Genomic DNA, 18,345 nt, shown 5'->3' on the forward strand with positions numbered 1-18,345 from the left:
TAATGCAGAAATTTGGGCACTTCCAATTTAATCTACAGGTTCTGATCAGGTTAGCTCCATCTAGATGTTCATCTGTCTAAATTTTTTTTTATCATTGCACAAGTATAATCAAGAAAGTTATGCTTGCAATTGAGTTAAAGGAGGCATAATCTTTCACAGCCTAAGGATATAAGTAATCAGTAGGAGGAAATTAAGATTGTCTTTAATACAGAAACACCACCTCTACAGACAATTCTGGTCTCATTAATATTTTTTTACAGTGCTGTGTGAATATTTATTCCCTTTTTATAAAGCATTTTATTTTCAAAACATATGCAGTTTTCAACATTCACCTTTGCAAAACCTTGTGTTCCAATTTTTTTCTCCTTCCCTTCTCCCCACCTCCCCTAGACAGCAAGTAATCCAGTATATGTTAAACATATGCAATTCTTCTATACATATTTCCACAATTATCATGGTGCACAAGAAAAATCAGATCAAAAAGGAAAAAAAGAAAGAAAACAAAATGCAAGCAAATAACAACAACAAAAAGTGAAAATATTATGTTGTGATCCACACTCAGTCCCCAGTCTCTGGGTGCAGATGGCTCTCTCCCTCACAAGACCATTGGAACTGGCCTGAATCACCTCACTGTTTTCAACAGTGTCCATCAAAATTGAGCATCATATAATCTTATTATTACTTTGTATGATTTTCTCTTGATTCTACTCACTTCATTTAGCATCAGTTCATTAAAGCCTCTCCAGGCCTTTCTGAAATCATCTTGCTGATCATTTCTTATGGAATAATAATCTTCCATAACATTAATATACATAATTTATTCAGCCATTCTCAAACTGATGGGCATCCATTCAGTTTCCAATTCCTTACAAAAAGACTGTTACAAACATTTTTCACATATGAGTCCTTTTCCCTTCTTTATGATCTTTTTGGAATACAAGCCCAATAGAGACACTGCTGGATCAAAGAGTATGCACATTTTGAGTATAGTTCCATATTGTTCTCCAGAATGATTGGATCAGTTCACAACTCCATCAGCATCCCTTCCAACATTCATCATTATTTTTTCCTGTCATTTTAGCCAATCTGAGAGGTATGTAGCAGTACCTAAAAGTTGTCTTAATTTGCATTTCTCTGATCAATAGTGATTTAGAGCATTTTTTCATATAACTAGAAATGGTTTTAATTTCATCTGAAAATGTTCATATCTTTTGACCATTTATCAATTGGAGAATGGCTTGAATTCTTATAAATTTGAGTCAATTCTCTACTTATATTTTAGAATATTGTCAAAAATAATATGAAATGCAGAACATTGCTCACTAATTCCTTGGATACACTTCTGGATAACTTCAGCATCTGCAAATGCATTAAAGCATACACATTCTTCAGTTGTCCTTTTGATCCCAGTCTATAGGGAAACACATAAAAAAGAAACATTTTTTTAGCTGTAAAATGTCTTTCACAAACCCTCAGCCTGTGCTTAATTTGAATCCTTTAAAAAAATTGGACCAAAACTATGATTTTTATCACTGATGGGAGATCCCAGTGAGGTACTTCTATCTAAGCAAAGTATCACCCATTTTACTACTAATAACTTTAGAGAGTTGATAAAAAGATTAATTGAGTTGAAAACTTAAGTAAGTTGGCCAAGGTCACTCAGCCAGTATGTAGCAGAGATGGACCTTGAACTTAGATCTTCCTGAATCATTTTTCTATTGACTGCATTAATGGTGTCAAAATCAAATAGAAATGGAAGCCATTCAACAATTCATAAAGATCCCTACTGAAAGGATAGAAAACCACATATTAACACTGTCTGTGTTCTATTAATTATTTTGTTAAATATTTTTCAGTTATGTTTTAATATGGTTCCCATCCCACTGAGAAATTTTGGGAATTTGATACCTCTATACTACATCATGTTGCCTCTTAAATGCCTCAACCAAAGGTTAATCTATAGGATGTATCTACCACATGTTATCATGTATGTCCTAGAAGTAGAAAGCATGAATAATAATGTAATAAGCACATTTTCATTCTTTCTCCTGTATATAATTGGGATGATCAGAAGACCCTTTATTTTTTTTTGTAATAAATGTTTAGCATCATCTGAGAAATGTTCTTACAAGAGCTTTGTTGACATTGTGAATTATTTGGCATAGAGAACAAATGAGATATTTCTAAGCACCCTCCCAAATCCATGACTTAGAAAAATCTAGTCATTTGGCTCACCAAAAGAAAAAAAAATAAACATTTTAATTTTTTAAACATATATTGTTAATTTCTAAAAAGAGTAAAAAATTCAAAAGGTAGTAGTGAAGAAGCACATTCCAGGGATGGACACTCAGTTTTGTGAAAGTACAGAAGTGAGAGATGGATACTTCTCACATGCAGAAAACATTTAGTGGTTTCACTAAATAGTTTTTATGTTACAGGGATTTTGCTCAATGCATTTTTTTCTTAAAATATTTTTGTGAAGGCATTATTCCAAAATGTGTTCCAGTAGATTGAGCCATTTACTTATTGTCACCATTTAAAAATAAGTGATAGAAAAGAAGGACAAATAAACTTGAAAATGTAATATTAATGTATAGGACTGCTTGCCATCTGGGGGAGGGGGTTGAGGGAGGGAGGGGAAAAGTTGGAACAGAAGTGAGTGCAAGGAATAATGTTGTAAAAAATTACCCAGGCATGGGTTTTGTCAATAAAAAGTTATAATTATTAAAAAATATATTTTAAGTTGTGGAAAATCCCCATTTCCCCCTTCTAGCAAATTGTAACTCAGTAAAGTTCACGGTGTTAGTAATACATTGTGTCACTTTACTATAAAAGAACTGTCCGAGGTGTCCTTAGTTACTGAGGAACCTTAGACCTTATTTGTTGGTAATTGCTAGCTTCACTCAACATGCATTGTGCTCAAAAATAAATAAAAAGAAAATGTAATGTTAAAAATATATTGTTAATGATCAAGTGTGGATATTGATTGTAGAGATTAAAAAATGCATGTTTCTTACCTCTTTGTAGAGGTGGGAGGCTATGAATGTTGAACACTATATGTTCTTGACTTGACTGATAGTTTGGTTTGGCTAAAATTCTTTTCCTCATTCTTAAAATCATATCTTTTATTATAAGAAATGATGGGTTAGAGGCAGGAAGGAAGTGTATTCACAAATGAAGAGAGATATAAAATATATCAATGTTTTTTAAAAGGAAAAACAGGACACTAAGAAAAGTATACAAATGAAAATAAATATCCGTGTGATAGGTTTTCTCTATTCCTCAATTCCCTCTTCTTAGTGAGGCTGTTTTTTCATTACCATAATCAAGTTTCTTTTTAAGCTGTTATGGCTGTGACTTCCCTTTTATAAAACTCTCTTAGATTGACTGTTGTCTTGTATTAACATGACTTCATTTGGTCTCTCTTGAAGTGCTTAATATCATTCCTGTGAAAGGCTATTACCTTGTCATTTCAAAGTGAATGGAGGATTAATGTTCCCACAAAGACAAAAATGAGATACTATGTCTGCTCAGTCAATAGATTAAATTGAGCAATCTGTTTCAATACAGCCTAATTGATGAAAAACCCAAACCACTCAAATTACAAAATTTTAGCTACTAAAGTAATTATAATTACTCAACAACTGCCTGTCAAGGTGCTCTGAACAGACAACAAGCAAAAGATTGGCATTGGCAATAAAAATCACTGTGGCACACTCTTATGATTGCTCCTCATGCTTTGGTACATCTTCCCTTTGATGATGATTTCCTATAATCTCCCAGTGCTTGGGTGATTAGTTTGTCCTTCCATCTGCATGACTCAGTAATTCTCTACTTACTTAGCACAGAATGTTATTTGGTACAGGGATACAAAGCCATTATCAACTGCTGGTTATTTGAAAATTATAAAGCAATGCTTCTCTCTCTCTCTCTCTCTCTCTCTCTCTCTCTCTCTCTCTCTCTCTCTCTTTCTCTCTCTCTCTCTCTCTCTTTCTCTCTTTACTTTTTCACTGTTTTGTTTTTGTTTTTTGCTTCTTGGCCATACACTCAACATAGTGTGTACAGAGCTAAAGAATGAGGACACAGCAATTGGTTTTGCTACTTGTTAGTAGTTTTGAGATTTGCATTCCCGTGGTCCTGGCATATTATTGTGTCTTCTTCTAAAGAGCTAGAAGAAAATGTCTATAAATTGATTATGGATATAAAAGAGTATGTTAACACCATCAAAACTTCATCTGGAAGTTCCCTACTTTTTTTTTTTTTTCCTGAGGCGATTGGGGTTAAGTGACTTGCCCAGAGTCATATAGCTAGGTACTACATATTACATATGTATTACATATCTGAGACATGATTTGAACTCAGGTTCTCCTGACTTCAAGGTTGGTGGTCTAACCACTGCACTCCCTGGTACACTGATCCAATCAAGGAGGCTAGACTAATGGAGGGAAGGGGAATGAGAGAGTAGAAAGTGAATAGTTTTTGCCATCGGCCCCAAAAATCTCTTCCCTTTTAAAATTACCTTTGGGCAAGAGATAAAAGCTGGTAAGACTCAGTATCTCTGGACTGCTATTCCAGTTTTTTTTTTCTTTTTTAGCACAGTGACAAATATAGACTGAAGGTTACTTCAACACAACATATAACTAATCCACTGAGTTACTCCTATTCCATGCCTTACAGTTAAAGTGCTTAAGGTATTTCACTAAAGGCCTCTGTGAACTCTGATTAAAATCTTCAATCTTTTCACACTAAAGTAGATTGTCATATAAAAGAAAACATATTAACTACTCATTTCCTATATGATGCCATATATCTATTTGTCCATATTATATATCATGAGATGACATGGATTGTCTGCTGTATTATGCTAACAGGAGAAAAAAGAGGCCAGTGAAAGAACAATGTAGATCCTGGAAGTCTGGTTCTCCCAGTGAGCTTTTGTAATGCATCTTTGTTTCCTTATATTACAAATAAGTCTAATGCAAAAGGAAATAATGCAAACAGGTTGAAATTTCTGAGTCTATCCCTATTCTCTGCCTCTTCTCAGAAATTCCAGGACTACATTGCTCAGTGATATGACCACTCATTTACCCACTCTCTCAGATCAGCTCAAAGCAGAGGTCTTAGGTTGTGTGTCTGGATTCATGAAGAGGTCTTCTGTTATTAATAGACTTGGACTTTTTCAGTGGTATCCAATGGAAAGACCTAGAATCTAGAAAACTCATCTTTCTGAGTTCAAACCAAGCCTCAGATACTTACTAGCTGTGTAATCCTGGGCAAGTCACTTAACCCTATTTGCCTCAGCTTCCCCATCGGTAAAATGAGCTGGAGAATGAAATGGCAAACCACTATAGCATCTTTTCCTAGAAAACCCCAGATGGAGTCACAAAGAGTCAGAAATTATCCAACTACTGAACAACAACAAAATCTACAGAAGGGAGCTGCAATAGGAACAATGGACAAAATTGGCCATCACAAACACACACATCTCCTCCTCCATGAGGGCTTTCCTACCTGTACCTCACCTTCAAAATTACATTATAATCATTTTGTATATTTGTCTTCTAAAGAATGTAAGCTTCTTGAGGGAAGGGATTGTTCTAATTACAAAGTAACACAATAAAAAGGAGAAGGCTATTTTTTTCTTTTTTTTTTTTGAAATGACAGATCAGAATTGTTCATTTAATAGTTTGTTTGAAAAAGCAAGGCACTTAGAGCAATCTGGTTGGCTCTAATAAACAAAACGGATCAGTGCAGATGGGGTCAATATCCCTAATCTTTCATGATGCTAGTACTCTTCCCTACTTCCTGAAGGGGAGGGTTTTTTTTAAATCTCTCCAGGATAATGTGAAAAAACACTGCATAAATAAGTAGCTGAGTCTCTACCATGTAGCAATTAGCCTAATATAGCTATATATTATATAACTTTAATAATTTGTAACTGGATTTTCTTAGGCTACCTGTTAAAAGGTATAGCTGAATCTAGGGGCTGGATTTTATTGGTGTTTTAAAATAAAATCCCTCTTAGCTGCTCTCGCACAAAATACAATTAAGGAGGAATAAAGAACTTTTGAGAAAATAGTATATATCTTGAGAGACATTCATTTCCAGGAAATAATGACAAACCAGAAAAGCAAAATTTAAGTCGTTTTTTAAGCTGTAACTTGTCTTTTACCATACTGATGAAAAATAACAAGATTTGGTCTTTTAGAGGCAACTCACAGACCAATTATGTGTATCTGTTCTTTTCTAAATCATGTCTTTTTTTCATAATTATAACTTTTTATTGACAGAACCCATGCCTGGGTAATTTTTTACAACATTATCCCTTGCACTCACTTCTGTTCCGACTTTTCCCCTCCCTCCCTCCCCCCTCTCCCCCAGATGGCAAGCAGTCCTATACATGTTAAATAGGTCACAATATATCCTAGATACAATATATGTGGGCAGGCTATTTTTTTTCTAGAGATCCATTGGTAATGCATATGTGTGCTATCATATCTTTAGTCAGTCAAAGCATCCTTCTCTTCCTAATAGCTTCTATGTCCATCTGTCACCAGCTTCTTTTCACTCCTTTACTGCATCACCTCTTACTTGGACAAGAATCTACTTACTAACTAGTCTTCCTGCCTCAAGTATTTTCCTTCACCAACACAGCTTCCACTCAGCTGCCTAAATGATCTTAAAACTCAGATCTGATTGTCTCCCTTGGCTCATATTGAATCATATATTTAAAGCCAGAATCTTAGAGGCCATTTAGCCTATCCCCTCCATATTATAGATCAGGAACTCAAAGCCCAGAAGGGTGCTAAGAAGTGGCAGGGTCTGGTTTTAAGAATAGTTCTTCTTACTCCTAATAATCTTTCTACTTCACTGTGGTGTTCCTCTGCTTATTTCCCTAAGGATAATATACAAAATACTCAGTCTAGCACTGTAAATCCTTCCCAATCTGGCTTCTATTTTTACAGTCATTTTATATTATTTCCTTTCAAATACTTCCCATGTCAGTTAAACTTACCTACTTGCTGTTCTTTGTACATTTCAGGACATCTCCCTTTCTGCTTTTTGTTCAAGTGGTCCCTCATAAACTAGGATTTACTCTCTTCTCACTCTGTCTCATAGCTTCCCTGGTTTCTTCTCTTAAAGTACAGTTCAGATGACATCTTCTAGACCCTTAGTTCTTCAGTTATTAACATGCTAGCATGCTCTGTCTCTCTCTTTCATACTCCCCTCTTTCTTCTTCCTTCTCTCCTTTCCCCCTTCCCTCCTTTCCCCCTTCTCTCTGTCTTCTTCCCTCCCATCCTCCATTTTCCCTTTCCCTCTTTCCTTCCTTCCCTCTTTCCATCACTTCCTCCTTTCTTCTCTCTCTCCTCTCCTCTCTCTTTTTTTTGCTTTCTCTCCTGTCTCCTCTCACTCTCACCCTTTCTTCTCTTCTTCTCCCTCTCTTTTGCTCTTTCCCTCTTACCTTCTTTCTCTCCCTCTCCTTCATCTTTTACTATCCCTATTGCTTTCTTTTCTTCTCTTTCTCTCTTCTTCACTCATTTTTACCCTCCCTTCTCTTTTTCTCATCTTCTCTCTTAATCATTTTCTTTTCTCTTATATATGCATTTATTAATTTGTGTAATGTAAATGTCTCTCAATCTCCCTCAAACCCTACTTTCCCAACTATAAACATCTTGAGATCAAGGATGTTTTTGTACCTTCATAACTGCTGTTTTTAATTGAATTGAAATTTTAGGTGTTTTGAAAGGCACAAGGAAGTTGAGGAAATACAGAACAGGTAAATTTCATGGGGGTGAGGAGAGAAGACATTTGGTTATGATTTAACCTGGATATTTATGACCAGTATAATCTCTGACAAGGAGAGCAGCTCCCAAGGATGGGGATTCAGGTTATGCATGAAGGAAGAAGCCCTGAAGATAAACTTTCTCTACCTCACAATTTGATCTGCATTGACCTTTTCCATGATAAAAATTATAGAAGTGGTCTTGGGGTGTTATTACCCTACTATAGATCTATATTTAATTAAGAGAGTTAGAAACAATTTCACTTGTGTTCAATCATTATGCAGTTGTAAATCTAAGGAAAATGGTGAGGGTAACAAAAGTTACCACTCTCCCTCCTCCTGAGCTTTACCAACTCTAGTTTAAGCAGGGTAAGGGGGAGGGAAAAGGCAGAATTCAATAATAAAGCTTGATATGTGGGACTTTATTTTCAACATACTGATTTATAATAATAATTCATATTTACATGGTACTTCAAGGCTTATCAAGTGCTAAACTTGGGGAAAAAACTCATGAATCACATAGTACCAATGTTATTATCTCCACTTTACAGATGAGCAAACTGAATGAGGTACAGGGAAAACTAAATAACTTGTCCATGGTTAATATTAGGGCAAACAGATCGCTAGATTCCAACTCTCATGCTCTATATATTTGGGACTTAGAGTGAAACCAACATTCATTTATAACTGTTTCATCCCTGTTCCCCTTCTTTCCCAATGTCTTTCACTATTTCCTTTCCAACCTTGGTTTCCTTCTCTATACTGTTATATTTTTTTAAACTAACCCCACTTTATGCAGTTTCTTTAACCAATTCTCTTCCTTTATCCTTATGTTTCTTTCTCCTAAAGATAGAAATAAATGAGACTATGGGTGCCATTTAGCAAAAAGTGGAACTGAGTAGGTGCTTAGTAAATGTTAATTAACTTAAATTTATCAGCCATTCCTATATTTATCCTGCATATCCCACCTCACAGAATGAGCTTTTCTTTCTCTTTGTTTTGAAAATTACCCTCTTGGTATGTATTGAATATATTTGAATAATTTGAATTTGAATATTTGAAGTATTTTTGATTTATTATTCCCAAGAGTTTTCCTCATAGACTTCCAAGTTTATTTTTTTAAATCTGGATGGTTATGGGTGGAAACAAGAGTCAGGAAAAAATGGGATGCTTTGGCCAAAGATCTCAGACAACTTAAGCTATGAAGAAGTTTATAATCTTTGCTCACCAATAATGATGTCATGATATGCTTCTCTCTTCAAGTTGAAGACTTTCACACCTAAGAAAAATGAGAAACCCAATAAATTGTGTATAAATGCTATAATTCCAAGGTGGGTTAATCCCTACATCAATTTTTCCTCTTTATCCCCCAATAATCAGAAGACAAAATTAATGGAATTTTTTTAAGAAGACCAAAGAAAAAATGTAATTGAAATGTTAAATTATATAGATATTCATCTATTCCACACACACATTGTATAACTGCCCCATGCACAGAAGATGAAAATATGGTTTCTTGAATTTGAGGACTTTGCAGATTTTCTTTCTTCTGTAAAATTCAATTAAACTATGCTGAGTCGTTAGTTACCTTCTTGTAAGTCAAAATCTCCTCAGACCAAATAGCCCCATGTGGTCTGTTCAGACCACAGCTATGTTTACTTCGTCTCCTTTGGGTTCTAACCAGTAGTTTTCTAATTTGATTCAGAAACTTCCATTAATAATTCTCATGGTACAATAGGTATGTTTTCTGCCTCAATATCTTATTCTATAATAGCATTAAAAAGTCAGATTTTTCAGAAGGATGCTCTGTACTAGACATCACTGGACACAAAACACAAGTCCTGGAAAGGGTCCTGGCAAAGAATCCAAGGCACATTTCCCATGAGGACCCATTATTTAAATATACTTACTGGGTCATTTTCAGATCTGGTTGAGAAATTAAAATAACTCTTCCCTGATCTGGAAATTATGTTTAAATAACCAATAATGTTTTTTATTAAAGCTCTTTATTTTCAAAATATATAAACAGATAATTTTTAACATTCACCCTTGCAAAACTTTCTTTCAATTTCTTCTCCCTCCCCTAAAGGGCAAATAATCTAATATATATTAAACATGTGCAATTCTTCTATATGTATTTCCACAATTATCATGCTACACAAGAAAAATCAGATCAAATGTTGTGATCCACACTCAGTCCCCAGAATCCTCTTTCTGGATGCTCTCTTCATCGCAAAACCATTGGAACTGGCTTGAATCATCTCATTGTTGAAAAGAGCCATGTCCAGATCATCATATATTCTTGCTGTTGCCATGTACAATCATCTCCCTGGTTCTGCTCACTTCACTTTGCATCAATTCATGTAAGTCTCTCCAGACCTCTGAAATCATTTCTTATAGAACAATAATATTTATTCATATACCATAACTTATTCAGCCATTCTCCAACTGATGGGCATCCCCTCAGTTTCCAGTTTCTTGCCACTACAAAAAGGGCTGCCACAAATGTTTTTGCACATGTGGGTCCCTTTCCCTCCTTTATAATCTTTTTGGGCTAGAGGTCCAGTAGAGACATTTCTGGATCAAAGGGTATATACAGTTTGATAGCTCTTTGAGTATAGGTTCAAATTGCTCTCTGGAATGAATCAGTCCACAGCTCCACCAACAATATATTAGAGTCCATATCCAATGATGTTTAATCATAATCTCCCTATTGCCTTGGTCCCACCCCAAAAGTTAACAGAAAATAAGTTTAGAATTGAAAGGTTAAAAATAATTTTAGTTCAATGTTAATTAAACACGATGGAGCTAGATGGTACAGTGAATAGAGCACTCATCCTAGCATCAGGAAGATTCATCATCCCGAGTTCAAATCTAATTTAGATACTTACTAGCTGTGTGATTCTCTGTAAGTACTTTCATCCTGTTTGCATCAATTTTGTAATCTGTAAAATGGGCTGGAGAAGGAAAAAGCAAACCACTCCCTTTTCTTTGCAAAGGAAACCCAAGTGGGATCATGCAGAGTTGGACACTACTGAAACAATTAAGTCTAACACTATATGGCTCTTTGTTTCATTATGGAACAGATTTAATACTTATTGGCCCTGTGACCAGGAGCAAGCCATTTAACCAATGTGGAGACAATAATACTTGGGCTACTAAACTCTGAGGGATGTTGTAAAAAAGACACTTAATTGGCATGAGGGGAACAAGCATTTGTTAAGAACTTACTATATGCCAGGGATTATGCTGTGTTTTATAGATAATTCATTTGATTAGTAAATTCTAAATATAAGCAAATGTTATTATTGCCATTGCCTTGTCTGCCCCCAGGAGCAGAGGAGTAACATAATTTGATATGTTCTTTATTAAAATTAAATAAATTCTAATAAGAATTTAGTAAATGCCTACTAAGTGCAAGATTTTATGCTGGACACTAGGAATAAAAAAGACCAAGTTTAATCAGTAGAACAGATTAAGAGTTGGCTAAAGCAACAGATACAGTTCTCTCGTCACATCACCCTCCCATATTCAATTGGGCATCGTCTTGCCAATTTTACCATTCCAATTTCTCTCCTCTGATACTATCAGCACTCTAATGGATTATTGCAATAGGCTATTGGTGGATCTGTTTGCCTTGTCTCTCTCCAACTCAGTCTATCCTCTACTCTTCCTTACACATATATCTGATCAGATTGCCTTCCTATTCAATAAACTCCAGGATCTTACTTGCTGTGTGATCCTAAGCAAGTAATTTAATCCTGTTTATCTCAGTTTTTTTTTTTAATCTGTAAAATAAAGTAGAGAAAAAAATGGCCAACCAGTACAGTATCTTTACCAAGAAAATCCTATATGAGATCACCAAGAGCTGGAAAGGACTAAAAATAACTCAAAAATAACATTAGCTTGTAAAAGTCTTCATAATCTGCCCTCCCCTACACACATACTCTTTTTAGTCTTTTGAATTAGAGTATCATTGAATTATTCAGGTATCAGAACCTGAACTCAGCGAAGGCAGTAGAAATGAAAAAGATGATGGATATGGTATATATTTAAGACTGAGGATCAATAGGACTTAGTGACATTCCATGTGGAGTGAGTATAAAAAGTCAGATATGACATAGAGGCTGCTAATTAAGGTCATTAGAAGAAGAATGATGTAATCATTGTAATCAAACATTCTAGAGGAGAAATAACTTTGGAGAATGACAGTGTTTAGTATGGGACAGCTAAGTTTGAGCAACCCATGAGATGTCTCAGAAGCACCTAAAAATTCAGGTTTGAAGTTAGAGGGGAGGTAGAGATGAGGGAGTCATTCATACACATAGATATGATCTCTGAAGCTGATAAAATGAATGAGATCACCATGGGAGAGAGATAAGATGATTTGCTTACTGATAGCAAGACAGAAGGACTAAGATGTATATCAGTCAAGATTACCAGGAAAAGAGATTTAAAAAAACAAGGAACCAACATAGGTGGAAGAAGCCCGGGAAAGAGATAGAAGAGTGGCCAAAGACACATCAAGGGAACTTGGTATCCTGAAAGCCAAAAGGAGAGATAAAGAAAAGGAAAAACACACACTCACATACACATGCATACACAAATCTACTTTTTTTTTTGGGGGGGGGGAGGGGAGAGACTGGTCCACCTTTCTAGATTGGAAATTCAGTGTTTATTCACAAATCCTCTTCCAGGACTGACTGGCATGGGAACTTTGATCTGCTTCATTTCCAACCTGGATCAGTTTATCCCTCCTTGCTCTCAGGAATGTTGATGCATACAATCAATTGATTTTAGCCCTACTGTAACTCAAAATTTCCAAACTCCAGCCATCCACCATCCTCAGCCTCCCCCAGTAGCAAAAATTATGTGTGCCAAGACAATGACCAAGCTACTTTTTACGGGAAGCAAAAAGATGGGGCAGTAGGGTAAGATTTGTTTTTTGGATAGAATAGGAGGTGGTGAACAGGAGCAAAGAAGAGTAGAGAGGCTAAAGATTTTTTTTTAAAAAGACAAATTGACTAGAAAGTTTTATGGAAGAGGATGAATTGAGGACCCCGGGGGAAAAAAATCAGATTCGGTAAAGAAAAAGCACTGAATGAGGAGTCAATGCCAAGAATACCAAAAACCTTTTACTATTGAGTTTAGTGCTAGATTTAGTCAGAGGACCTAACCACTTAACTATCACATTGGACAAATTACTTTAAAAAAAATCTGTCTGGGTCTCAGTTTCCTCATTTGTACCAATAGAGAGTTGGCTTAGATGACCACTAAACCCAATCTATCTCATCACCCAGCAGAGGGACAGGTATTTCATAAATGTTGAACCAATGCACAAATGGATAAAAATCACATGGAAATACATTGAAACCATAAGCTTACCTTGCAAACTTTACTGTCTAAACAATCCTTATCAATTGTGGAATAAAGATTTAGAGTCTTTTGGCTTATTCCAAGCCAGCAAAGCTCAAATGAATTTTTTAAAAATGAAATTGGCTAAAAATTTGTATTTGATAAGTTCATGAACAGGTAATGCTGACATAAATGTGCTTTTACTTTCTCGTCCATCCTTATTTCACAACTTGTCTGGGTCAGAAAATGAGGTTTTGTGCAGGGCTTTAATTTTTTTCTCGTTAATTTAGTGTGAAAAATAAACATTCCCCTTCTGTCCCTGCTGGTTTCTCTTCAATGGGACAAAAGACTAGCCGGGGCAGGCTGAGCTGCAAGCTGCTCTGTCCCCCTTTTATTAGGTGATCTCAGGTACGGAGTTGATGCTTTCTAAGGGACATCCCTGGAGACTAAGCTTTTCCAGTCTGCCAGGAACGCAAAGGGATGTAGAGAACCTCGCTCCAGCCTGTTCCACTCCTTGACCGGCTCCAGCGCTCTCCCACAAATTCCCCCCAAACTCCATCAATTACAGTCAATTTCTCTGATTCTCCCACTCAGAAACGTCAACATCACAGGGAAATGGTAGGTGGCTGATTTTTCTGGCACTCTTTTTAAAAGTGAATTTCTCCAAAATCAAAAGGTCTTATTTCTTAGAGCATCAGCTCTAAAGTAAGGAGGACCTGAGTTCAAATCTATTCTCAGACATTTCCTAATTGTGTGACTCTGAGCAAGTCACTTAACGCCAATTGCCTCGGGGGGAAAAAAGTCTTATTTCCCAATTTCTGCCTTTTTTTTTTTTTCTTTCGTCTATATTGAAAGTTAGCAAGCACATCTATAGCTGTCTGGGCTGCGAGATTACCGGCCAATTTGCATTCTTTCTAAAGAAGAAGAATTCTACGAGTTTCTGATGCTCCTCTAACCTCGGTTTGAGCTTGGAGGTCCCCCATCCCTTCCATCCCCTAGCACTCCCACATTTTCTGGCCAGAGGCGGTGTCCCCACCGTGGCTCTCAAGTAAGAAGGAAAACTCTGTGGTCTGGGGCCCGAGGGGCAGAAACGGGAGGCTTTCAGCAGCCGGAGCCACGACCGAAGGATCGTTCTTCTTCAGAGTCCTCCCGGACTCTCGCTTACCCTTTAAAGCGTCCACCGGACTCAGGAAGTCTCTAGCAGGGAATCTGAGGCCGCGGAGATGAGATGAGCAGAAGAGGCTGGCAGCAAGCAACCTAGGCCAGTCCTTTTGAGGCCAGTGCCCCTCCTTTTCCTCTAGTCCGTCCCCTTTGGGCTCCACCTGCTTGGACCAGGAACCCGAGCCTCTCCCATCCAGTCGATTGTGGTCCTAACCACACCTCCTCCTTTTCCTTTTTACCTCTTATTCCCTGCCACACTTCTTTGCCTGGTTATCTCTGCAGCACTCTTCCCAATTAACTTTGTGCACCCTCTCTATCAATCTGGCAATTAATTAGACCTCGGGGCATTCTTATGCACGTGCTGCTTGCTAGATGTCAGGTATTCAACACCCGAGTAAAATGGTCTCTGTCCTCAAGTAAGTCAATAAAAACTTACCAAGCCCCGATATGCCAGGTACTGTGCTAAGTGCTAGGGAGAAAGAAGGAAAAGTTAAGTCCCCGCTTTCAAAAAGACTCAAATTTCAATGAGGGAGACGACATGCAAAGAACTGTGCAAAAACAAAGTACAGACAGAATAAATTAAAAATCAATACAGGGAAGGGACGAGAACTTTATATACTTTATCTTAGCATTCTTTTTTTAGAATTTTGAATTCTGGGACAGGGAAGTGGCGCAGTGGGTAGAGCACTCAAATGAGGAGGACCTGAGTTCAAATCTAATCTCAGACACTTAACACTTCCTGGCTGTGTGATCCTGGGCAAGTCATTTAATTCCAATTGCATCAGGCAAAAAAAAAAAAAAAATTAGTTCCAAATTCTTTCCCACTCATTGAGAAGGCAAGCAATATGATAACAATTATACATGGGAAGCTGTGGAAAACATCCATATATTAGCCACCTTGCTAGAAAAAATAAAATAATAATTAATAATAATAAATGAACTCTGAATGCAGACTGAAGCATACTTTTTTCCCTTATGAGTTCATCAGTTCTCTCTGGAGGTGAATAGCACTTTTCATCATGAAATTTTGAATTGCCTTGTATCATTGTATTGCTCAGAATAACCAAGTCTTTCACAATTGATCATTACAATATTGCTGCTATTATGTACAATGTTCTTCTGACCCTGTTCACTTCACTTTGTATCAGTTCATATAAGTATTCACAGGTTTTTCTGAAACCATTCTACTCATCATTTCTTATAACACAATAATATTCCATCACAGTTATGACCTGTTATCTCCCAATTGATAGATATCCCCTCAGTTTCCAATTCTTCACCACCATAAAAAAGCAGCTATAAATATTTTTGTACAAATCGGTCCTTTCCCCTTTCCTTTGATCTCTTTGGGATACAAACCTAGTAGTGGTATTGCTGAGTCAAAAGGTATGTACAGGTTTTGTAGGAATAGTTTCAAAATGCTCTGAAGAATAATTGGACTAGGTCACAATTCCATCAATGTTCCTATTTTTCCACATTCCCTTCAACATTTGTCATTTTCCTTTTCTGTCAAGTTAGCCAATCTGATAGGTATGAGATGATATCTTAGAGTTCTTTTCATTTGTGTTTCTTTAATCAATGGTGATTTGGAGCATTTTTCCATATAACTATCAATAATAAATTGATAAAGAAGGCCTTTATTAGAGAAATATGCTACAAATTCCCCCCCCCCTCAATTTCTAATATTGGCCACATGAGTTTTGTTTGTGCAAAATCTTCTTGACTTAATGTAATCAAAATTATCTATTTTATTTCTCATGATCCTCTCTATCTCTTGTTTGATCAGAAATTCTTCCCTTAACCATAGGTCTAACAGATAAACTTTTCATGCTGTCCTAATTTGCTTATGATATCATCCTTTGTGTCTAAATCATGTATCTATTTTAATCTTATCTTGTTATATACAATGTGAGATATTGATCTATACACAGTGGTCTGCCAAACTGCATTCCAGTTTTCTCAGCAATTTTTGTCAAACATTGAATCCTTGTCCAAAAAACTTGGATATCTGAGTTTGTCAAATAGAGGGTTGTTCATTTATTACTGTGTATTGTGTATCTAATCTAATCCACCAATCCACCATTTTATTTCTTAGCTAGTACCAAATTGCTTTGATTACCACTTTGTAATGTGCTTTGAAATTTTGTATTACTAGGCTACCTTTCTTCACATTTTTTTTAAAGGGAAAGCATTAGAATTAAGGAGGAAAGTAGAAGATGGGATTTTAACTGGAACTAACATTCTTTGAGGGTGATGAGTATAATGAGAAGAGTTCTTAAACTCAGAAGATGGGGCAAGCCTAACTTGACATTTACTAAGTAAATGTGGGCAAATTGCTTCATATCTTTGAGCTTCAGTTTCCAAAGCTGTAAAATCAGTGTAATTCCAAAAGAGCTCAACCTGAAAGTCAGGAGATACCTTTCTTCAAAAGTGGATCCTGGACAACTAATAATTGTAGAAGCCTGGGAAAGTCACTTAATCTCTGTAGGCCTCAATTTCATTTTCTGCAAAATGGAGAGAATACTGACTTCCCAGGATTGTCAAAAGCATCAACCAATGTGGGAAACTGAAGTTTGTGGTGAGGTACTCTCTTCATGTCTCATTCTCCCATTTTCAATCAAATTAGTGGGTGAGTTCCCCACTATGATGAATATCCCTCTCAAGAGGAGAAATGACCCCTAGAAAGACTCAGTACTATGGCCCACAAGACTCAATCTGGTATGATACCTATTGGATACTTGACATTCGACTAGGCGAAGTCTTAACATGACTGGGGTGAATATCCTTCTAACTTACCAATGGATTTGAGGGCAAAGTCATGAAGGCAGATAACGTAAGTGTTGTGGAGTGCTTAGAGTTTGTTCAGGCATTGAAGATACTAAGATGATCCACTGCATCCAGATCACTGATAACCATTTTAACTTTTGTCTTGCCACTGGACTTAGATGATTCTGGAAAAGAGTGTGAGGCTGATGATACCTCATTTATTTTTTGAAAAAAATAGCTTTTATTTTCAAAATGTATACAAAGATAGTTTTCAACATTCACCCTGACAAAACCTTGAGTTCTAAATTTTTTTCTCCTTCTCTTCCCCCCTCCCACCCTCCTCTAGAGAGCAAGTAATCCAATATATATTAAACATGAGCAATTCTTCTGTATATATTTCCACAATTATCATGCTGCACAATAAAAATCAGATAAAAAAAGGAAAAAACTGAAAGAAAACAACAAACAAACAAACAAGAATAAAAAAGTGAAAATACTATGTTGTGATCCATATTCAATCTCCACAGTCCTCTCTCTGAATGCAGATGGCTCTCTCCATCACAAGACTACTGGAATTATGATGTTATCTCATTTAAATCCAATTCACTCAAAAGTCAAGCTATCATCCTGTGATGTCATTGGTACTCTTTGAAAATGGAGAACAAATAATACTACTAGCAATCCCTTACCTATTATAAAAAGGTACAGAAGAATTGATACAAAACTATATAAGTATGGGCCTTATTCTCTCAAAAATACATAAACTTCAAAAAAAGTTTTAAAATTGTTTTAACATGTAATTGGAGTAAAAATAAAATGTATTTTTTTTAAAAAATAGAGTTCAGGAGAAAATAAGCTCAAGAGCAAATTTGACAAAGAGATAATTCAGAGCTCTTATTTTCTGAAAATCCTTTTCTATCTTTGTAGGGAACTCTTAAAAAGCTCTCCTTGGGTATGCTTAAATAAATCTCTTCTGGGCTATTAGAGTTGGTAAATTTGAAGACTCCTGAAAGTCTGCTTTTTCTTAGTGTGCCATTTTGTCCTTGGCTCCAGTGTTTTTCCATGGACAGACTATGCTACTGTTATTTATGAGAAATCCATCTCTTTTGACTTTTAAAAGTTTACAAGGTCTTTCATAGTGATAGAATTAACTCTTTTCTCCTTGACTTTCAGAGTTTCCCTTTTAGGGGCTTAGCTGGAGCTACTGGTCAAATGTTGAAATGTTAGATTCTAAATTGAATTGGTTATTTTTAACCAATCAAATTTCCTTTGTGGAAATA

The 18,345-nt window shown here is 36.2% G+C and overlaps 1 protein-coding gene across 1 annotated transcript in view; it reads right to left on the reverse strand.

Annotated features, from left to right (window-relative positions):
• The window catches only part of ANXA3 (annexin A3), a 45,250-nt gene extending 28,131 nt beyond the window's left edge, over positions 1-17,119 (reverse strand). Inside the window, exons 1-4 of the mRNA XM_031943526.1 lie at positions 17,096-17,119; positions 14,147-14,460; positions 12,258-12,324; positions 1,324-1,411 (exon numbers count right to left, since the gene is read on the reverse strand). Of these exons, the coding sequence (XP_031799386.1) occupies positions 1,324-1,411; positions 12,258-12,324; positions 14,147-14,460; positions 17,096-17,119 (493 nt within the window). The remainder of the gene's footprint in view (positions 1-1,323; positions 1,412-12,257; positions 12,325-14,146; positions 14,461-17,095) is intronic.
• Between the last annotated feature and the right edge of the window lie 1,226 nt (positions 17,120-18,345).

The sequence above is a fragment of the Sarcophilus harrisii genome, chromosome 6, assembly GCF_902635505.1.
Source record: "Sarcophilus harrisii chromosome 6, mSarHar1.11, whole genome shotgun sequence".
Lineage (NCBI taxonomy): Eukaryota > Metazoa > Chordata > Mammalia > Dasyuromorphia > Dasyuridae > Sarcophilus > Sarcophilus harrisii.